The 23,012-nt window shown below is 42.6% G+C and overlaps 2 protein-coding genes across 2 annotated transcripts; one reads left to right on the top strand and one right to left on the bottom strand.

Moving 5' to 3' along the window:
* Positions 1–2,504: 2,504 nt before the first annotated feature.
* LOC136492635 (uncharacterized) lies at positions 2,505–5,956 on the top strand. The gene is made up of 4 exons (XM_066488622.1): positions 2,505–2,913; positions 3,009–3,242; positions 3,659–4,876; positions 4,965–5,956. The coding sequence occupies exons 1-4, from the start codon at positions 2,639–2,641 to the stop codon at positions 5,596–5,598; spliced, it is 2,361 nt and encodes a 786-aa protein (XP_066344719.1). The 5' UTR covers positions 2,505–2,638; the 3' UTR covers positions 5,599–5,956.
* A 100-nt stretch (positions 5,957–6,056) lies between these two features.
* LOC136492637 (uncharacterized) lies at positions 6,057–7,910 on the bottom strand. The gene is made up of 6 exons (XM_066488625.1): positions 7,905–7,910; positions 7,726–7,794; positions 6,770–6,913; positions 6,605–6,664; positions 6,432–6,523; positions 6,057–6,344 (listed from the first exon to the last, which is right to left on the bottom strand). Exons 3-6 carry the CDS (start codon positions 6,873–6,875, stop codon positions 6,219–6,221), a joined length of 384 nt encoding a protein of 127 aa, XP_066344722.1. The 5' UTR covers positions 6,876–6,913; positions 7,726–7,794; positions 7,905–7,910; the 3' UTR covers positions 6,057–6,218.
* Positions 7,911–23,012: the final 15,102 nt, after the last annotated feature.

Genomic DNA, 23,012 nt, shown 5'->3' with positions numbered 1-23,012 from the left:
TGATCTAATATTAACTATTCGATCAGCTAACAGTATGATTGCTAAAGTCCAAGTTGTAATAAGCATAGATGTATATAATATGGTAGTACTAGACTACTAGTTTACTGACTAATGGCGTGCCATATCTTGAAGATCAACTCGAGCTGTTAATTAAGAACAAAAGGTTCATATCGCCTCTCGAATCATGCGCATCTTCACCTATTTGACTAAATTTTAGCCCATCATACGCTTCACTTTTTGTAAGTATTGCAGGGCCTACATAGGTTACATTCTTTGCCAAAGGAACAATAGGATAGTGCCAAAAGGGAGCAAAACATTACCAAAGAGAAAACTGAAAGAGCAAGACAAAGCAGAGTCGAATAACAATTGTTGATCTGCAACCATTATAAAAAAGATATGTTCGTCTGAAAGAAATTAAGGGCGAAAGGTCTGATGGTATATGACACTTGACAGCAAGAATTGTTCAGCGAGAAAAAATAGAAGCTGCAAGGTGTTAGTTTCCATGCAAGAGACGGTTACAGACGAGAGAAAGAAGAACTTGCAGACCTAAGCCAAGAATGATTTTGCAGACAGCCAGCCTCCCATGGGCCATAAACACAATACGGCAAAATAAAGCTTTCAGCATGTAGAACTCAGTAGACATACGAATATGATCGTCAAGGCATTTGAGATGCCACATTAGGTTCGGCGAGCGAGCCTTCGTTGTTTCCATCATCGTCCTCCAATGGCTGTGACAAATTAAACCTCAAACAAACTTCAAGAAACAGCACATAAGAAAAACAAAAGCGTCAGGTAAAATATATAGACTCCTTTTCTTTTTTGTGAAAAGTAAAATGGAATCACTATTCAAGAACCCAAAAGGTCGAAGATTTTGGACTGAGAAGACGGGGGAGGCATAATCAGGACTCAAGAGAGTAGGAGACATGTTCATTGAGAGCACTGAGTTGAGGAGGTCTTCATATACAGTAGCGGCATTCTCGCATGGGAGGCCAAGGCGCTGGGGTTGGTGTAGATGTGCTCACTGTACTCGTTCAGAATTCAGATCCAGCTTTGCAAAGAGTAAGCATGGAGAACAGGCCATCACAGTGATGATTGCTAAAGTTCACGACATTAGCATATATACCCTGTTCGCTTCGCTGAAAAAACAAACCAAAACACTGTTCCGGCTAATTTGTTGTGAGAGAAAAACACTGTACTAGCTGAAAAAGACGGATTATAAGAGAAGCGAACAGGCCGTAGTACAACCAATTTGGTACTAGTTTAGTGACTAATGAGGTGCCATGTCTCAACTGCCCACCTTTGATGATCAGCTCGAGCTGTTAATCCAGACTAATTTACTGCAACGTGCCCTTTGGAATGATGCTCAGCGTCACCTACTCCAGTTGATTTTAGTACGCTGCCACTCGTCTTGTCAAAAGCATACCCTTTGTAGTACCAAAAAGAAATTTCAGGGCATATGACACTAGTACGCTGATTTAGATTACATTGTATAAGGTTTAACGCAGACTAATACGAACAAACAATGAATTGACATCTTCTTGTCAAAAGAATACACTTTGTAGTACCAAATAGAAATTTCGGGACGTAACACTACATACAATTATACTGGCTTAGAGTATGCTGTATAAGATTTTTTTTTTTGATAATGTATGCTGTATAAGATTTTAATATATAAACAAATACAAACAATCAATCAGAGTCCAATTCTACCATCCTTCGTTGGGTCACTGTGACGTGGAGAGGCACACCAGAGCAGTTGGCGGAGCTCGTCCATTTTAACGCCTAGGGCCACTATAAAAGACTATATATCATCAATGTAGGGTCAAAATACAGCCCGTACCAGTTCTAATAACGATGGATAACAAAACTAGCTCATAAATGCATATGTTTAGGTAATATCATAATTCCATACTTAAATCCATAGTATAATTGATGGAAACATGAAAATACCTAACTAATAATGGTTTGGTTCGCCCTTATCTCTTCATTGTGCAACTCTAAAAAAAATGATATAATCAATTAATCATTGGAATTTCTACTAGATCGGAAAGAGAACATTAAAATAGCACTTAAATTTGAGAATGTGCTATTACCAAGCTTCAGTCGGTCTTCTTCGATTGCAATTGGCAATGAACTGAGCCACAGAGAGCAGAGTCGCAGAGGCAAGAACACAATACACACTTGCACAGACTCACAATCAGTCAGTCTTTCTTTCTTTGTCTCTTGAACCCCCTCTGTCCTTTTTTTTGTACTTCACTTTATTTTATTGTACTTACTTTTAAGCTCTTTTTAATAAATCACCAGTAGGGTGCGCCCCTCCTGTTCAACGTCAGAAAAACAATCAGTCAGTCTGTCTCACAGAGACAGAGGCACGGACAGAGCGGAAGGGACTTCATGTCAATTGGGCCAGTAGATGGGCCAAATGTTGCTGCCTAGCCCAACTGCCGAAGCAACAGGCAAGAAGCTTCTTAGGTTCTCGGCTTCTCGTTCGTCACGGCATCGGCATCGGCGGCTATCGGTCCAGACGGCCGCGCCAAGCCTGAGCGCTGCGGGTGAGGAGGGTCTAGCGCCGCCGGCCGCCCCACCCTGCTGTAGCGGTGGGTCCGCGTCCGCCCTGGGCGTGTACCCGCCGAACGCCATGAATCGGAACAGGAAGAGGAGAAAGAGGAAGAGGCGCGGCGATGAAAGGGCCGCCGCCTGTGCGCCCTCGCCCTCCTCCGCCTCCTTCGACCGCGACGTCTTCCCCGTCCTCCTCGCCGCCGTCCGAACCACCCGCCAAACTAGCAGCTCCTCCTCCCCGCCCGCTGCGCTCGCGGCCCGCCTCCTGCGCCGTGTGCTCTCCCGCTCGCCGCAGACGCTCTCCCCTCTCCCGAGGTCCCTCGTCGCGCTCCTCCCCCTCCTCCTCTCCTCCAGGTGGGTACGAGTGCGTACGTCACAAACTCCGCCTCCCTGCGCCTTGCATCCATGCCCTTCTGAGTGCTGATACTGTGCTGGAATGTGGATTGCAGCTGCTCTTCTGTCGCCGCGCTGAGCTGCGAGGTGCTCGGCGCGGCAGCGCTGCGGTCCATGGAGACCGGCGAGATTCTGGCGTCCGACACTGGCATTGCCAGCGGCCTCGCGAGGACGCTGGGAAGTAGAAGCCAGCGAGTGATTGAGGCTGCCTGTAATTCTATATTGGATCTCTCGGCGTCTTCAGTCGGTAGGGAGCGACTTGCAGGCTCACCTGTTCTGCCCAGGACATTGTAAGCATCCACATCATGTACCCGTTTTGCTTGCTGTTTGATATGATTTCGTCTCTCAACTTAGACACAAAATCCAAATTTGTGTGTGCTAGAACCTTGATTTTTTGTTCATGTACTAGCTAGTTTTCGTATGGTAGTTCTGATTATGCATACTGCTACTAGACATGACACTTGACTAATAAAATTCCTTGCATTAGCAAAAGTTAATTGAGCCATGTGGTATACCTTAAGCTACTGACAACGAATTATATTGTAAGTGCATGGTATATCATAGTCATAATCTGGTAAAGGTAGCCATTTCATCTGTAACTAGAAGGCAGCCATCGCAATCTTTTTCTATTGATGAAAGGGATGCATTATGTTTGTACTTTCTGAATGTCTTCAGCAGGTGAAAATGTGAAATTGACTTCTTGTAGGCATCTATTTTATCAGGTGGAATCTGTTTATGGATTTGCACATAGCAGAAGCATTGAGTGCCCAGAAAGTCCTACAGAAGCAAATAAAATCCTGTGCTTGATCATTGACACAGTGGTGCTCCTGGTAAATTCTTGTAAGATTGACAATTTGCAGAAGCTACATCAGGAGCTAGTAAGGAACGTTCTGTCTTTGTTGTACAAAATCTGGAAGAGAACTCAACTCTTGAGGTCTTCAACTGATTGCAACAAGTGGAAGAATAAACTTCAGAGTAAAGAATATGAGATGTCTGAAGCTATTTTCAGGCTTTCGATTGGTCTTGCTTCTCCAGCTTGCCCAGAGCCTGATGTGGTCAGGGAAAGTATTTTTGGCCAAACAGTGTCCGACTTTGAAACTTTTGTCCTGGCCTACTGGGAAAAGTCGCCTAATTTGTACAGGAGGAAACAAAGCACTCAAAAGGGTAGTCCTGTGTTTGCTGCACTACACAGTACTTTTAATCTTGGAACAGCACCTGATCCTATCATTGAATCATTAATAAAGGGTCTTGTTTCTTGCCCCGCTATCGCTTCTGATGAACTTGACATAAATTCATTTCTCCATGAGGTTCATGATTCCTTGGGTGATTCTGCAAAGTACAGGCAAGACATTAGAGTCATGAGAACACAAGATCCAAATGACCAAACCTCAAGTGGATGTGTGACAGAGGAGCATTTTTTCGATGATGGAACAGTCTTCATAGATGAAGATGCATTCATCGAAAAATGTAAGCATGCCTTTAAGAATGGTTATTCGATTGCCTTGCGTGGCATGGAGTTCCGGTCTGAAAAGGTTGCTGCTATAGCTTCTGCACTGGCTGATCTATTTGGGCAGCCTTCTGTAGGAGCCAACATATACTTCTCACCTGCAAGATCTCAAGGCCTGGCCCGACACTATGACGATCACTGTGTACTTGTTTGGCAGCTACTTGGTAGCAAGAAATGGATGATTTGGCCTAATCAAAAGCCATTTTTGCCTAGACTATATGAACCTTTTGACCCTTTAGATGGCACTTTATATGAGAACAGTGGAAGAGTGGAGGTTTTGCTTGAAGGGGACATGATGTACATCCCCAGAGGTTATGTTCACGAGGCTCGCACTGATGTCGGTGGATCAGAGGTGAATGCATACGCTGATTACTCACTCCATTTGACCCTTGCTATTGAGGTCGAGCCACCCTTTGAGTAAGTATTCTTTGTATTTAATATGGAATTCTTGCTGTGCATGTCTAGAGATTCTGCTTCTAAAGTCTAAACATTACCTTTGCTGCAGGTGGGAAGGTTTTGCACATACCGCCCTTCATTGTTGGACAGAGAAGCAGCAGCTTAGAGATTCTCAACTTGTCGAGTTCAAGGGGAAAGTAGAAACTTCCTTATCTGCTATTGTGCTTCATGTGGCCATCAGGTTGCTCTCAGACAGTGATCCTATTTTCAGGAAGGCGTGCATGGTTGCGGCAAAGTTTGGACCATCCAGTTCCTGTACAACGACTCACTTGAAGGCTTTTCGAAGCAACCAGAGGTCAACTTTCGATGAGATACTGAGGAAGATCGATCAGAACTGCAGCATCAAGGGAGCACTGAAGCGCATCACGTTGGCAGTGAAAGAGCGAGACGACGAAGCCTTCCAGTGGATGAGCTGGCTGCGGCACCTGCCTCAGCAAGGAGTTGACATAATCGATTTCTGCAATATTTTCGGAGCCCTCGAAGAGCTGCTTGAGGCGTTCAACTCTAACCCTGACCAGGCCCTGGATGGCTTCACAGCCTTCAAGTCAGGGTTTTGCCAGCGCGTCGTGTACGAGGACGCGTGCGAGACCTTTGAGACTTTGCTTGAGATGTACAGGACGACTAGGACTCAGTACATGAGGGGAATGCTGGCGTTGCACGGTGCAGGTGCACACGTGAGCTGAGCCGTGGAGAATGAGAAGTTTTTTTTCCCCCGTGGTGTTTGGCTAGTCTTTTTTCCTAGCGAGGAAAACCTGACCAGAGTGCTGGACGCTTGTACGGTTGTAGTACCACACTGTATCGTTTGATGGTGCTTTAGTGCTGGTCAGATTGAAGCCACTGGCATCGTTTTGTGGTTTCGTCAATCAGTTTTCAATTCAGCACAGTGTTGCCCCTGTCCAGCTCTGGACGTTTCTTCCGTCTTTCATGAGCACTGCCACTGCCAGTAAAGAAGTCACTGTTCTGTGCTATTGTCATGTTGTTTGTCATCAAAGAATTGCTAGTGGTAGCGACTTGAGATATCCGCTCTGCTGAAGTCGCCACTTGTATATGTACTAGTCATTTGCGCGCGCCCATGGGCGCGAGTAATGATCAAACACATTTTTTTTGAACAAACAGTGAACAATAAAACAGGCAGCACATATTACATGGGACATGGAGACAGCATCTAAATGCTCTAGGAGGTAAAGCCACGGTGGGATGATAGGTGTCTTACATAATTATACATAAAAGTGCCAGGGCCAGGTTGGCAATGAAATATAGTCTGAGAGGCAGTCTAATACAACATGCTAGACGTGGTTAAAAGTTAAAACCATAGCAGCGCATGCTTAGATAGAAGACCGAAGGAAGGGGCGCCAGCTTTACCGATCTTGGCAGCTTCAGTTGAGGTGCCAGCTCCGATCTGACTCAAAGCTACGAGCGGGTAAATAATCTGAGAGTTTGCATGTATAGATGTTAGTGTGTATCATGTTGGTGGAAGCGCACAGCTAGAAAAGCAGAGGTGTAGCTGCTGATGTACCTCGGGGCAGGTAGAAAGGCTCGTCTGAGGAAACGCTACAGGAGGAAGAGCTGCTGTCCGATGCATATCCGTGGTATCCTGCACGTTCAAGCCTTTTATTGGCTGCAAGTCATACATAAGCATTATGACTAAACCGCTAAGACACCAAACGCTTAATGTGTTATGAATAGTACCTCTATGCTGCCAAGCATAGGCTTCTTGAAGCATTTCCCTGTCGTCGCCAAGTTCCTCGGCTAATTCAAATAGTGGATGAAACAACGGTGAAGATAAGGCAATAGAAAAAGGCAGTAATGAAATATGGTGTCAGTGCTATCAAAGGTGGAATATATCATTATCACCTGTGTCAAAGGATGCGACAGAACCAGCTGAGCCAAAGTTAGCTGGATTGGCATGGACCTCGTTCTCTACAAACGCTGGTGCCTCGGAATAGTTGTAGGTTGCCATCGTGACAGGAAACACCACGTTGGTCACCCCGTGCGGGCCTGTGTATTGTAAACCGACGTAACCAGACTTTGGGATAGAAGAGTCTTTGTTGAGTGCGTATGCATCGACACAGCATACGCCTTTAGACTCATTGAAGTTATGAGCTTGGATGCTGCAGTGGCGCTCAAGCAAGGGTCCTAAGGCACTTGGATTGAATGCATGCGGCGGAAAGCCATCAATGTCTATAGCTACCTCGGTCTGCGAGTCGACACTCCTGGCGCCATATCGGTTTGACCATCTGACAAGCAGCGTGTCGAATCCTTGCCATAGAGGACTTCGGACGATGCAACAAGGTCTGTCTCATGGCTGGAGGCAAAACGAATCACAAAATCGGAGCGGACGCGTGTTATGGCAACAGGCAAGGCATCGGATCCAAACTGGTTCTCGATAGCAAGCCAGACATCGCTAATGCTAGGATTTGCAGTGTTTGGGTTGACATCTAAAGCAACTACTGCGTTGACAAGCTATGCTTCTGTCGTGGCGTTTGGCTGGATGACAGAAAGTCCAGGAAAACCACGGCCGGCCTATATTTTCCAAACAACAGTGAAGTTTTGAGATAGGCACATTTATGTAGCTATGTATCTACTCTCTAACTAAGAATGGAGCATTGTTAGTAGACCGAAACTTGGTGGGGTTCTTTGAGATCTGTCGGAAAGCGATGAGATGCAAAGCGAATCTTGGAACCTGAAAGTTAGGTACACACACCGAGCTCGTGAAATACTGAAGCATAGTATCGCTAAGAGAGATTAAGAAGATGTGTAAGGACAGGCAGAGCGGAGCGACTGGAGGTGTTAGGAGGGGCGGGGAGTACCTACGGTGGAGCACCTGCACAGTCCTAGACAGCACAGACTCCGGCGTCTTCCTGACCAGCCCTCAGGATCTGCATACAACAAGCGGGGACATGTGCGGGGAGGTATGTTTCAGGAAGGGTCGATAGACGGTCATAGAAAATGAGGAGAAAGAGATGGCGGCGAGAGGAAGTAGACCCACCCGTGGCGCTAGGGAGAACGGAAGGGAAGACGGAGAGAAGAGCCGGACGACTTCTTTAGGACGCTGATATGAGGGCCCGCTGGTATCTCTGACGTCGTGTCGCGGTCCGTGCAGCAGACTAAAGTGGAACGGAGTGGGCAGCCGCTCCCAAGCGCTCTAGGACGCTGATATGAGGGCCCGCTGGTATCTCTGACGGTGGGACCTCCTGGCTAGGAAGGGGGCGGAATGGACGCTGGGAGAGAAGCAATTTTGCTAGGGAGTGGACGGCCTGTCGCTGCCACTGGGCCCGGCGTCCTTGAACCAATCGTTGCTCGACAACGGCCAGAGCCGGCCAATGGTGGATGGACAAGCGCGGATAGGCGAGGACGGTAGAGCGGCGGTGGGAGCAAAAGGAAATGGACACGCTTTCTCCGTTTTCATGGTAGGTAACAAAGTTTAAAGACAAGAAGTGGATCCTAATACACGACAAGACGTTAACCCGCTCTTTCAAGCAGCGCAAAATCAGAGTCCAGGACATCACAAACGGCTGGATACATCCCAAGCAAGCTGTAGGTCACAAAAGCAGGTCCCATGTGCACTAATGTTTCTACGAGAATGCTAAAAAAAGCTAATAACATAGCTAGCTAGAGTTGCTCAGCAAAATAACAGCGTAGGCCAGTGAAAGAGCTTCAGGTGCATCCTATTTGCTGGCAGAGCTCTGAGCTTGTTTGGGAAGGAGAGGCACGTCGTCGGTCGAAGCTCGAAGAAGAGTGTGGAACTCTGAACGCAGCTTCGTCGAGGAATTTGACAGGCTGAAGAGAACCGATGCCGGATCTAGGGTCCGTTCGGCTGGTATTAAAGTCGGCTGAAGTTGTTTTATTGTGAGAGAAAAATACTATAGATTCTAGCTGATAAGTTAAAAAGTTTTCTACTATTAACTTTCTCAGGCACAGGCTTTCAACCAAATAGATCATTCTCAAGTTTGCCTGGTCAGGCAGATTTTATCAAATTTTCAGGCAACTCCCAGACAACACTTTTTGCCAGACAAGTTGTCTAGGCTTCGAACCAAACAGGCCCTAGATGACTTCTTCTTCTACCATTCCGAGCTTCAACGTCGTGCTGGGCAAGGTGCCGGTGTCTTTGCGAGCATGCAGCGATCACTGAGACTTGAAACGATCACTGAGACTTGAAACTGACATCTTCTCCGGCGAGTGGAGCGACAAGGTGCTAGGGATCAAGGGCAGCCCCAATGTCATGGGGCCGGGCTGCACAATGGCCTCTATGTGTTCGCTCTGAATTGGTGGACATGGTAAAAAAAAGTGTCAAGTTCCATCCAGATTAAAAATGTACACAAATTGTCTCAAGTTTGTCGTTGAAATCATTGTCAAATCTGTCAAAATATAGCCTAAACATTTTATTCCAAAACAAGAGTAAAATTATAAGACCTCTAATAAAATAGGGGCAAAATCACATGAGTAAACTTGTCTTTTTTTTAACAAAAGTTAGTACCATTAATAAGAGGACTTCACGAAATAAGAGAAAACTCTTTCTTCAATTTGAAAATGCAGGGTTAAAATCCCAAAGACTAAAAAACAAAGCAAAATTATAATTTCGCTTCGAAAGAAAGGCATGAACGTTTAAGCCTCTAAAATAAAAAAAATATGTCAATTAGCACTGCTAATCTACTACTACATTAATTGGCGCATAAATCAATGCATCTATGACCGTAGTAGCACGGCGTCCTCAACAGCAATCCTAAAACGTCAGCTGATGTGGCAGCGAGAGACACTAAAAAAATAAAGAGTAAATCTACGCGAGATGAAGCAAAGACACATTGTTTAATGATATACGTGTCAGACTATCGCTTTACAGCTCGCTAGTCTATTTCCTTTACAATCTCTTTCTTCCTCATTGGACAAAGTCTGACACATGCTAACGACTACGACCACCGTTGAGGGCGCCCATATCAAACTAATACTCGTCATAATTAGTACTAAGTAATAATGTAATATCGTTCTAATAATTTTTAATTTATTTACTAATGATTAAGATTAGAAAATTTAGACCGGTCATTTGTTTTATTATATATCAAACTAATACTCGAAATATTCCTCTATATGCTATATACACACACACATGTATATATATAGTATATAGAGTCCTCGTTTGTTTAGAAAAAAAAGAAACAGTGTCCCGTGTCCTATACGTGGCCCTATCGGCTTCTGGGATGCCGATATGTGTCCTATCGGGCCTTCAGCAGCCGACAGGTATCAAAATCAAATTTAGAGATAAATACTAGTAGTACAATAATATACTCGTCCGATACTCCTGTCCAGGGAAAGGTATCTACATATACATATACTCATTCGTCAAAAATGTATGTACATATACTAAGCATACTTCCATGTATGTACATATATATACATATACTCATTTGTCAAAAAAGTATCTACATGTACATTCTAGATAGAGTATGTACTAATACTAGCTCCTGTCAAAAGTATGTACGCATACTAGCATCGATCGTGTCAATGTTTGTGTACTGATACTCGTGTCAAAAAAGTATGTCCACGTACTAGCATTCTATTTTTTCTCCTTAAAAACGGTTCGTATACTCTATAATAAAATTCCATGAGTATATGGACGTACTCCCAAATATACGCCCAAGTATATGGATATACACACCCAAGTATATGGATATGCTAAAATAATCCCTTGAGTATATGGATATACTCCCAAGTACAAGTATACAAATATACTCATTTTCTTATTAAGGATGTGTCCAAACTTTATTCACACAAAAGTATATACGTCAGTAATGAATTTAGCATCCACTTTATTTAAAAGAAGCTAACAAACTCGCGCCACAAAATATGGACGCGTAACGTCTAGTGGCCTCTTCGTGAGCATGTTAGCGGGCACTGCAATTAGCCAAAAAGAGTAGCGCTTAGCGGGTTTTGATGGTGGACATGTACCCAATAAGCCTAGTGGGAGTAACTACTCCTGGGAGTATAGAAAACTCACCCTATATATATATATATATAGCATATAGAGTCCTATTTTGTTTAGAAAAAAAAAAGAAACATTGTCTTGCCAGTTGACCTAACTAAAAAATAATCTAAATTAAAAAAAAAACTTACCTTCACAGCCGCTGCCGAGCAGAATGGGCGAGCAGCCCGTGCCCTGGTGGGTGGCGGCGGCGGCACGACGCCTATGAGGTGGAGAGAGGGCGCGCGCCTGTCGGCCTTCCGCTGGACGATAGGACTCAATCGGCCATCGGACGGCCGACAGGTGCCCCCGCTGTCCTATACGTGGCCTTGTCGGCTTCTGGGTTGCCGATATATGTCCTATCGGGCCTCCAGCAGCCGACAGGTTCATCCCTGTGGTGCACCGGCGCTCAAAATCAAACTGAGAGATAAATACTAGTAGTACAATAATATACTCGTCCGATACTCCTGTCCAGGGAAAGGTATCTACATATACATATACTCATTCGTAAAAAATGTATGTACATATACTAAGCATACTTCAGTGTATGTACATATATATATATATATACATATACTCATTTGTCAAAAAGTATCTACATGTACATTCTAGATAGAGTATGTACTAATACTAGCTCCTGTCAAAAGTATGTACGCATACTAGCATCGATCGTGTCAATGTTTGTGTACTGATACTCGTGTCAAAAAAAGTATGTCCACGTACTAGCATACTATTTTTTCTCCTTAAAAACGGTTCGGATACTCTGTAATAAAATTCCATGAGTATATGGACGTACTCCCAAATATACGCCCAAGTATATGGATATACACACCCAAGTATTTGGATATGCTAAAATAATCCCCTGAGTATATGGATATACTCTCAAGTACAAGTATACAAATATACTCATTTTCTTATTAAGTATGTGTCCAAACTTTATTCACACAAAAGTATATACGTCAGTAATGAATTTAGCATCCACTTTATTTAAAAGAAGCTAACAAACTCACGCCACAAAATATGGACGCGTAACGTCCAGTGGCCTCTTCGTGCGCATGCTATTAGCAAAAAAAAAAAAAAGTAGTGCTTAGAGCATCTCCAAGAGTTTGCCAAATTTTACTTGGCAAATCTTGTGATTTGCCAACTCCCAAAATTATATGCCAAGTAAAAAAACAATCTATCTCCAAGAGTTTGGCATTTTTGACTTGGTAAAATAAAAAAACCCGTTAACAAAACGAAGAGACCCGCTAAGCGAACGAAGAGCCTCGCTAAGAAACGAAGAGCCCCGGATGCGAAGTCGTATCCCGCGCGCATATATGCGCGCTGGGGAGGCGTTTTTCCGAACTTGCCAAAGATAGGGAGGAGGGATGGGAAACTGTTGGAGGTTGTTTTTTCTCAATTTACCAAAAAAATGAAGGATGAGGAGGAGGGATGAAAAACTGTTGGAGTTGCTCTTAGCAGGTTTCGATGGTGGACATGCACCCAATAAACCTAGTGGGAGTAACTACTTCTGAGAGTATAGAAAACTCACCCTATATATATATAGCATTAGCCTGTTTGTTTGGCTGTGGCTTGTCGTAAACGATCGTAAAGTTTCAGCCGGAACAATATTTTTCTCTCACACAAACCAGCCAGCAGTACTTCTTCACGAACCAGCCAACCGAACAGGCTGAGAGTCCTCTTTTGTTTAGAGAAAAAAGAAACATTGTCTTGCCAGTTGGCCTAACTAAAAAAGATAATCTAAATTAAAAAAAACTTACCTTCACAGCCGCTGCCGAGCAGAATGATCAAGCAGCACGCGGCCGGGGTGGGGGGCGGCGGCGGCACGACGCCTGCGAGGTGGAGAGAGGGCGTGCACCTCAATCGGCCATCGAACAGCCGACAGGTGGCCCGCTGTCCTTTTACGTAGCCCTGTCGATGTCTGGGCTGCCGATGTGCGTCCTACCGGGCCTCCAGCAGCCGACAGGTTAAACTGAGAGATATATACTGGTAGTACAAGAATATACTCATCCGATACTCCTGTCCAGGGAAAGGTATCTACATATACATATACTCATTCGTCAAAAATGTATGTACATATACTAAGCATACTTCCGTGTATGTACATATATATACATATACTCATTTGTCAAAAAAGTATCTACATGTACATTCTAGATAGAGTATGTACTAATACTATCTCCTGTCAAAAGTATGTACGCATACTAGCATCGATCGTGTCAATGTTTGTGTACTGATACTCGTGTAAAAAAAGTATGTCCATGTACTAGCATACTATTTTTTCTCCTTAAAAACGGTTCGTATGCTCTATAATAAAATTCCATGAGTATATGGATGAACTCCCAAATATACGCCCAAGTATATGGATATACACACCCCAAGTATATGGATATGCTAAAATAATCCCCTGAGTATATGGATATACTCCCAAGTACAAGTATACAAATATGCTCATTTTCTTATTAAGTATGTGTCCAAACTTTATTCACACAAAAGTATATAAGTCAGTAATGAGTTTAGCATCCACTTTATTTAAAAGAAGCTAACAAACCCACGCCACAAAATATGGACGCGTAACGTCTAGTGGCCTCTTCGTGCGCATGCTAGCGGGCACTGCAATTAGCCAAAAAGAGTAGCGCTTAGCGGTTTTCGATGGTGGACATGCACCCAATAAGCCTAGTGGGAGTAACTGCTCCTGGGAGTATAGAAAACTCACCTTATATATATATAGCATATAGAGTCCTGTTTTGTTTAGAAAAAAAGAAACGTCGTCTTGCCAGTTGACCTAACTAAAAAAATAATCTAAATTAAAAAAAACTTACCTTCACAGCGGCTGCCGAGCAGAATGGGCAAGCAGCCCACGGGCCGAGTGGGGGGCGGCGGCGGCACGGCACCTGCGAGGTGGAGAGAGGGCGCGCGCCTGTCGGCGTTCCGCTAGCCGACAGGACTCTATAGGACATCAGATGGCCGACAAGTGCTCCCGCTGTCCTGTATGTGGCCCTGTCAGCTTCTGGGCTGCCGATATGTGTTCTATCCGGCCTCCGGCAGCCGACAGGTTCATCCCTGCGGTGCACCGACGATCAAAAGCAAACTGAGAGATAAATACTAGTAGTACAATAATATACTCGTCCGATACTCCTATCCAAGGAAAGGTATCTACATATACATATATTCATTCGTCAAAAAAGTATGTACATATACTAAGCATACTTCCGTGTATCTACATATATATACATATACTCATTTGTCAAAAATGTATCTACATGTACATTCTAGATAGAGTATGTACTAATACCAGCTCCTGTCAAAAGTATGTGCGCATACTAGCATCGATCGTGTCAATGTTTGTGTACTAGCGTACTATTTTTTCTCCTTAAAAATGGTTCGTATACTCTATAATAAAATTCCATGAGTATATGGACGTACTCCCAAATTTACGCCCAAGTATATGGATATACACACCCAAGTATATGGATATGCTAAAATAATCCCCTGAGTATATGGATATACTCCCGAGTACAAGTATACAAATATACTCATTTTCTTATTAAGGACGTGTCCAAACTTTATTCACACAAAAGTATATACGTCAGTAACGAATTTAGCATCCACTTTATTTAAAAAGAAGCTAACAAACTCACGCCACAAAATATGGACGTGTAACGTCTAGTGGCCTCTTCGTGCGCATGCTAGCGGGCACTGCAATTAGCCAAAAAGAGTAGCGCTTAGCGGGTTTTGATGGTGGACATGCACCCAATAAGCCTAGTGGGAGTAACTACTCATGGGAGTATAGAAAACTCACCATATATATATATATATATATAGCATATAGAGTCCTGTTTTGTTTAGAAAAAAAGAAACGTTGTCTTGCCAGTTGACCTAACTAAAAAAAATAATCTAAATTAAAAAAAAACTTACCTTCACAGTGGCTGCCGAGCAAAATGGGCAAGCAGCCCACGGGCCGGGTGGGGGGCGGCGGCGGCACGGCGCTTGCGAGGTGGAGAGAGGGCGCGCGCCTGTCGGCGTTCCGCTAGCCGACAGGACTCTATAGGACATCGGACGGCCAACAGGTGCTCCCGCTGTCCTGTATGTGGCCCTGTCGGCTTCTGGGCTGCCGATATGTGTCCCATCGGGCCTCCAGCAGCCGACAGGTTCATCCATGCGGTGCACCGACGATTAAAAGCAAACTGAGAGATAAATACTAGTAGTACAATAATATACTCGTCCGATACTCCTATCCAAGGAAAGGTATCTACATATACATATACTCATTCGTCAAAAAAGTATGTACATATACTAAGCATACTTCCGAGTATCTACGTATATATACATATACTCATTTGTCAGAAATGTATCTACATGTACATTCTAGATAGAGTATGTACTAATACTAGCTCATGTCAAAAGTATGTACGCATACTAGCATCGATCGTGTCAATGTTTGTGTACTGATACTCGTGTCAAAAAAGTATATTCACGTACTAGCATACTATTTTTTCTCCTTAAAAACGGTTCTTATACTCTATAATAAAATTCCATGAGTATATGGACGTACTCCCAAATTTACGCCCAAGTATATGGATATACACACCCAAGTATATGGATATGCTAAAATAATCCCCTGAGTATATGGATATACTCCCGAGTACAAGTATATAAATATACTCATTTTCTTATTAAGGATGTGTCCAAACTTTATTCACACAAAAGTATATACGTCAGTAACGAATTTAGCATCCACTTTATTTAAAAGAAGCTAACAAACTCACGCCACAAAATATGGACGTGTAACGTCTAGTGGCCTCTTCGTGCGCATGCTAGCGGGCACGGCAATTAGCCAAAAAGAGTAGTGCTTAGCGGGTTTTGATGGTGGACATGTACCCAATAAGTCTAGTGGGAGTAACGACTCCTGGAAGTATAGAAAACTCACCCTATATATATAGGGAACATATCTAGTGCAAATTAACCTTTCCGTGCAAACCATGCAAACCAACTGCGGGGAAGAGGTGGGAGGGGGGATTTGCAAAAGTGTAATTACGCCCGCTCCTAATCACACTTTTGCAAATCCCCCCTCCCACCTCTCCCCCACAGTTGGTTTGCCCGGTTTGCATGAAGAGGTTGGTTTGCACTTGATACGTTGCCATATATATATAGCATATAAAGTCCTCTTTTGTTTAGAAAAAAAAAGAAACATTGTCTTGCCAGTTGTCCTAACTAAAAAAAGAAAATCTAAATAAAAAAACTTACCTTCACAGCCGCTGCTGAGCAGAATGGGCGACCAGCCCGCGGGCCGGGTGGGGAGTGGCGGCGGCACGACGCCTGCGAGGTGGATAGAGTAGTGCTTATCGGGTTGTGATGGTGGACATGTACCCAATAAGCCTAGTGGGAGTAACTACTCCTGGGAGAATAGAAAACTCACCATATATATATATATATATATAGTCCTCTTTTTGTTTAGAAAAAAACATTGTCTTGCAAGTTGACCAAAGACAGATTCCATGAATCACTCTTGGTTGCTTCTCTCTTGCCCCTAAGAACAGCGCAGCACGTGATCATTTTGCAAATTTTTTTAAATAATATATTTTTAAATGATAATTGCAAATCTAGAAACTGTTATTCATTTATTGCAGGTATAGCACCTGTCGGCCGCTGGAAGGCCTACAGGTCCATGTCGGCATGTCAGCAGCCGATAAGGCTCACGTGGCAGCCGACGTCGACCTGTCAGCGCCGACAGCAGCCCTGCCAACCGCTGGAGGGTCGACATGTCCTGTCGGCTTTTGGTGAGCCGACAGGCCCCTCGGCAACACAGCACCCGACTACACTATTTTATGTTGTCTTAGCACTCAATACCTTTCCCGAACACAACCATTACCACGCAAAAAACTTTACCACTTTTCGAGCAACACTAAAAATATTTGATCTCCTTTTCTGGACATATAACATACACCATAACTTAGAGAATCTTACAAACCCTAATCTACAACTAAAACTAACCCTAAAAAACCGACCCTAAAACTATACTAACTAATCTAATTAACTAAACTAACTAAATATACTAAGTAATCTAACTAAACTACATTAAACTAACTAAAAAACAAAATCAAACTAAACTAACCCTAACCCTAAAACAATCCCTAATCTACAACTAAAACTGACCCTAAAAAAAGACCCTAAAACTAAACTAACTAACTAATCTAATTAACTAAACTAACTAAATATACTAAGTAATCTAACTAAACTACATTAAACTAACTAAAAACAAAATCAAACTAAACTAATCCTAACCCTAAAACAAACCCTAATCTACAACTAAAACTGACCCTAAAAAAAGACCCTAAAACTAAACTACCTAACTAATCTAATTAACTAAACTAACTAAATATACTAAGTAATCTAACTAAACTACATTAAACTAACTAAAAAACAAAATCAAACTAAACTAACCCTAACCCTAAAACAAACCCTAATCTACAACTAAAACTGACCCTAAAAAAGACCGTAAAACTAAACTAACTAACTAATCTAATTAACTAAACTAACTAAATATACTAAGTAATCTAACTAAACTACATTAAACTAACTAAAAAAACAAAATCAAACTAAACTAACCCTAACCCTAAAACAAACCCTAATCTACAACTAAAACTGACCCTAAAAAAAGACCGTAAAACTAAACTAACTAACTAATCTAATTAACTAAACTAACTAAATATTCTAAGTAATCTAACTAAACTACATTAAACTAACTAAAAAACAAAATCAAATTAAACTAACCCTAACCCTAAAACAATCCCTAATCTACAACTAAAACTGACCCTAAAAAAAGACCCTAAAACTAAGCTAACTAACTAATCTAATTAACTAAACTAACTAAATATACTAAGTAATCTAACTAAACCACATTAAACTAACTAAAAAAACAAAATCAAACTAAACTAATCCTAACCCTAAAACAAACCCTAATCTACAACTAAAACTGACCCTAAAAAAAGACCCTAAAACTAAACTACCTAACTAATCTAATTAACTAAACTAACTAAATATACTAAGTAATCTAACTAAACTACATTAAACTAACTAAAAAACAAAATCAAACTAAACTAACCCTAACCCTAAAACAAACCCTAATCTACAACTAAAACTGACCCTAAAAAAAGACCGTAAAACTAAACTAACTAACTAATCTAATTAACTAAACTAACTAAATATACTAAGTAATCTAACTAAACTACATTAAACTAACTAAAAAAACAAAATCAAACTAAACTAACCCTAACCCTAAAACAAACCCTAATCTACAACTAAACTAACCCTAAAACTAAACTAACTAACTAACTAATCTAATTAACTAAACTAACTAATAAAGTAACTAAAAAAGAAAATCTAAATTAAAAAAAACTTATCTTCACAGCCACGCGCGCCTATCGGCCTTCCGCTGGCCGACATGATTCTATCGTCCATCGGACGACCGACAGGTCCCCCACTGTCCTGTACGTAGCCCCGTCGGCTTCTGAGCTGCCGATATGTGGCAAGTACACTATATCTGGACTATTGTAAAATCACAAAGATGGATAGCAGGTAGCAGACTCTTGAAATCTGGAGTACCTTTGATGGTGATCTCAAGTGATAGACCCAAAGATGCCTGTCTGTATAGAGCTTGATGAGATTTCCAGGGTCATCCACCTGAACAAGCAGAAATTCAAACGGTCACTTCATACATAATCTTGCACCTATGAAAATTAAGTGATTAACAGGTTCAGTCTATAAAAATTACATTGATCAAATGATTGGCCTAGTATCTGAATTAGTTGTAGTAGCAAGGGACAGTGAAGTAGTGTCATCATACTGTAGCGTTAGCCAATGTTCGTTAGACTAGGGATGGGTTTTTTTTCTTCATAATTTCATTTATTAAGGGCGGCGCTCCGGTGCCTGTGGGGGGAGAGAGAGCACGTGGGGCCCTGCTGTTTTAGCTCCTGTTGGCTGTCCGCTGGCCCACAGGATTCTATCGGCCATCGGACGACCGATAGATCCCCCGCTGTCCTGTACGTGGCCCTGTCGGCTTCTGGGCTTCTGGGCTGCCGATATGTGTCCTATCGGGCCTCCAGAAGCCGACATGTGTCCAGTAGCCGACCGGATCACACATCTACAATTCTTTTTATCCAAATGCTATATTTGTAATTATTATTTAAAAAAAAGTTTATCATTTGCAATGACAACACATTACTCTGTTCGTAGGAGATAAAGAGAAGGGGAGGTCTATTTGCTTGGCATACTGGCACAAGGGATGAAGTAGATGCAGTACGCAGATCGAGCTGAGCTCCAGGTATTTGTTGTCCTCTCAAGTATGCAGTGTAGAGTACGCCTTTTACTCCTACATTTGATATTTGTAACGTGCCTTTTACTCCTATATACGTATATACTAATAAATTGCGTCTTCGTCATTGCGCCTTCCGTGGCTGGACAAAATTAAAGCGTGTGTGGGTGGGGCTGGGACTGGGAGGCTTGACTGACGGCCAACAAGTCGTCGCCACGTCGCCCTTCTCACTGTTGGCATTAAATTTGCTCTGTTTATTTCTGGACTGGAGTAAACAGTGCAATTTGTTGATCTTGGGGAACTTGCAGTATGACAGGGAAAAAATGCATCGTTGTCCCTGTGCTTGTCGAGCACTCTGGCATGGGAGGCAACACGAGCACTCGACAGTCAGCAGTGTGCGTCGCCCGTTCGACGAAATGTGTCCCCATGGTACGTGCACCACAACACAACTACGCGACAACTTCCTTCCCGCGCAGGGGACCCTGCTGCATCTAATCTAGCTTTAATTTGTGGTATGAATCTAGGAGGAATCCCCTTTTTCTCCGCGGTCTGCCACCAACCCAACCGTGCTCGGCAACCACGGGGACAACGATGCTCGTACCTGTACGCTTTTCCAGCTGAGTCCTCCTTTTCTTTCTACGTCTTGGCAATCATGTCCTTGTAACTGGCCATGGCCATGGTCGGCAGTTCATAGCTGCACAAGGAAGTGCCACAATTCACAAAGCTGGCAGAGGCGATCCCGGAAGCTCTTGTGCGTAGAGGTAGGAGGAAAAAGAGAGGCCGCTTTTGGTGATACACACGAGCAAAGGCCGCAGATCCCTGAGCTCCAGGTAGCATCCTATTTTATTTTGTTTCTTACTCCAGTCAGGTTCATCCATCTTTCGTCTATGGTACCTACACTTCCAGCATCACAAGGAAAAGGAAGCGCGCAAGTGCCAGAAGCTAGCAGAAGCTACCGAGTGCTCTCTCGGTCCTCCCCTGTCATGCTCAAGTCTGCACTGTGCAACCCAGAGCCCGGAAGCTCTGGTGTCCATACATTGCGGAGGAGAAATATATAGGAAGGTTGCTGTGACGACTCGGGTCATTACCACTATAAATAATAACCCTGGCCTATGATTTATCATCCAACGGATACAAGATTTATCGAATAATAAACCATAACAGAGTTGACAACAGAGAATAGCTAGAGGGTACCGATAATTATTACAATACCATTCTAGGCACTTAAGTCTTTAAAGAAACGCCATAAGTTTGCGCATTATTACAAGCCCGACATATAGAGGTCCAAACTAGATTACTAAGTGAGCGACAAAGACATATCACCTCTGACATACATAACTGAACTAAGGGGATCATTTATTCATCCCATCCACCATAGGAGGTGGCAACAACCCGACAAGCTTCTTCATAGTCATCCCAATCTGCATAGGCATAGCCATCATCTAAAGACCCTTGTGCACATTCTTAAGGATCTTTTGAAGAGGGAGAGTTAACAACATTGAGTACAACGTACTCAACAAGCATATAAATATCAATGCAATGCAATCTAGTCATCTCAAAATGATCAATAATATATCATCTTGCTGTTCCAAATAACATTTGTAGAAAAAGTCAGTTTAGTTTAAAAACACTACTATCACTTGTATCTTGAGAAAGAGTCACCCATAGGTTCACGTATGTGGCAGAACCGCCTAATCTAATGCCTCACAGGAGTGCTTGTCCTCCATTAGACACTAAGCACTCGAGGGAGAACACTAAATTACTTGGTTCCATCGGGCACACCCCAGAGGAGAACCCGAAAATCCATATTTTCGCCATCAGGATCACAAATGAGAGAATAAAGCTTACAACATTCTTAACCACTTCTTACATCACTTTTAATACAACATCAGAGTATAATATTTAATATTATAATAGCGGAATGTAATCATATTATCAGAGTTATGACCAATTTAATTTAACAGCGGAATATAAATATGTGATCAGAATTACAGCGGAAATAAATATCTAATCATGACATGATGAAGTGTTGATATGTAAATTATGACAACAGATTACGAAACTTTCATTTATAAAAAACATTTTAGTGAGGGTTATAACTAAAGACTACGATCGCAGCGTAAAGGAAATCCTCGCTGAGCCCATCAGGAGGAATTCACACACAAAGGTCTGCTCTAGCCTCCACCTGTCATCTGCAACAGGGGGAATAAAATCCTGAGTACTCAATTGTACTCAGCAAGACTTACCCGACAGGAGGAAAGAAAAGACTCCAAGGATATGCAACGCTATCTGGCTTGTGGGTTTATTGCATTTGCAGAAAACATTACTAAGCGTGAGTCCTTATATTCGATTTTTATTTATAGCCGCATTGGTTCATTAACTAACCATTCTATATAAGCACATGTACTACTTTCAAGCAGGTGGTAAGCAATTAGAGTTCCTTTTTCTATTCCATCTTTCATCTTTCAGTTCTTACTACGATGCTAGGCTACAGACGAGCTGTACCGGATTTCTCGGCGATTCGCGAATCAATGCCCCCAGCTGGGTACCCCGAAAACGCACGCCCCGCTTGTACCCTAGGCACAAGCAGAACCAACTCATCACTCTCCTGTCCCGGGTGTCCAGGTCTTCGTCCAAACTGGGACTCCAAGCCCCTGCCTCTGAGTCCCGGACTCAGTGCGGTGCAATGACCTCCTCCACCCAAAAAGAAACCCTAACAGTCGGTCCGGAAAGAACCAGATCCGCGACAAGAGAGCGATAAGTCTTCCAAGCACCCATACCCAAGTATGTGCTCGGGATAATAAGTCTGTGACTTGCTTAGAGCCTTATGCAACGACCGGTCCTTAATCGACACAGACAGGGAAAACAGTGTAACCAAGCCATGCCCCGCGTCCACGACGACACAACCTCTTACACCCACCAATACCCAAACCATATCCCTGTCCGGTCACCATTTTCCTTTCTACCATTTATATTTTTCAAGTGATAATAATAATATAGTAATATATTTCCTATCTCTCGTGATTGATAGGCAATCACTCGACTTCTACCGAAATCCTGTAGCATAGCATTCTACACGATCCTGTCATACTAGTAAGACTCATATGATTAAGATATATATGCAAGTGGGTTTCATTCAACTCCTTAAAATTTAATGCACAAATATAAATTAAACTGCGGAAGAGTAGGGGTTATGCACCGAGGCTTGCCTGGGTAAGATATCTATTAAAAGTTAGTATTTACATCTTCAGATCATCCACATCCTCTGAATAGAAAGCCCATTACATCAGCTTCTAAAGAGAATACCATTACACCATCTTCGGATTCCTAATCATGCTTCGATCGATCCGTTGATCCATCATCGTCCTATATGATATGCATGCGATGCAATGCAAAGATGTAATTAATCAACTGCAATCGTAACTCATAAAATACGACGTACGTCTCTCGAGTTAACGAGCTAGTTCTAACGACGACCGTACTTAGGCTACCTATACACATTGTCGGATAAGACGTTATTTTCCAACAATTATTTTAGTTATATAAACCAAGGTATTTCTTTATTTTATTCTATCGATTTAATCCTTATTCGAAATAGAGCATCATTAGCTACCTAGTAAACTGATTATTCTGGAGCTACAAAAATTACCACGAGTACCTAATATTGCTAAGAGCCTACTAGAAAAATTTCAGATTCAACACTATCACCGATTTATCACAATAATTCATATAAGTTATATCTTTACAATATTAAGTATCCCAATTTAATTATACAGCTCCTAAGAATATCATCAAACTATATGAACAAAATACACTATTGGATGGAA

This window comes from Miscanthus floridulus, chromosome 11, assembly GCF_019320115.1.
Source record: "Miscanthus floridulus cultivar M001 chromosome 11, ASM1932011v1, whole genome shotgun sequence".
In the NCBI taxonomy this organism is placed as follows: Eukaryota; Viridiplantae; Streptophyta; class Magnoliopsida; order Poales; family Poaceae; genus Miscanthus; species Miscanthus floridulus.
This window is presented reverse-complemented; position numbering and strand designations above follow the sequence as displayed.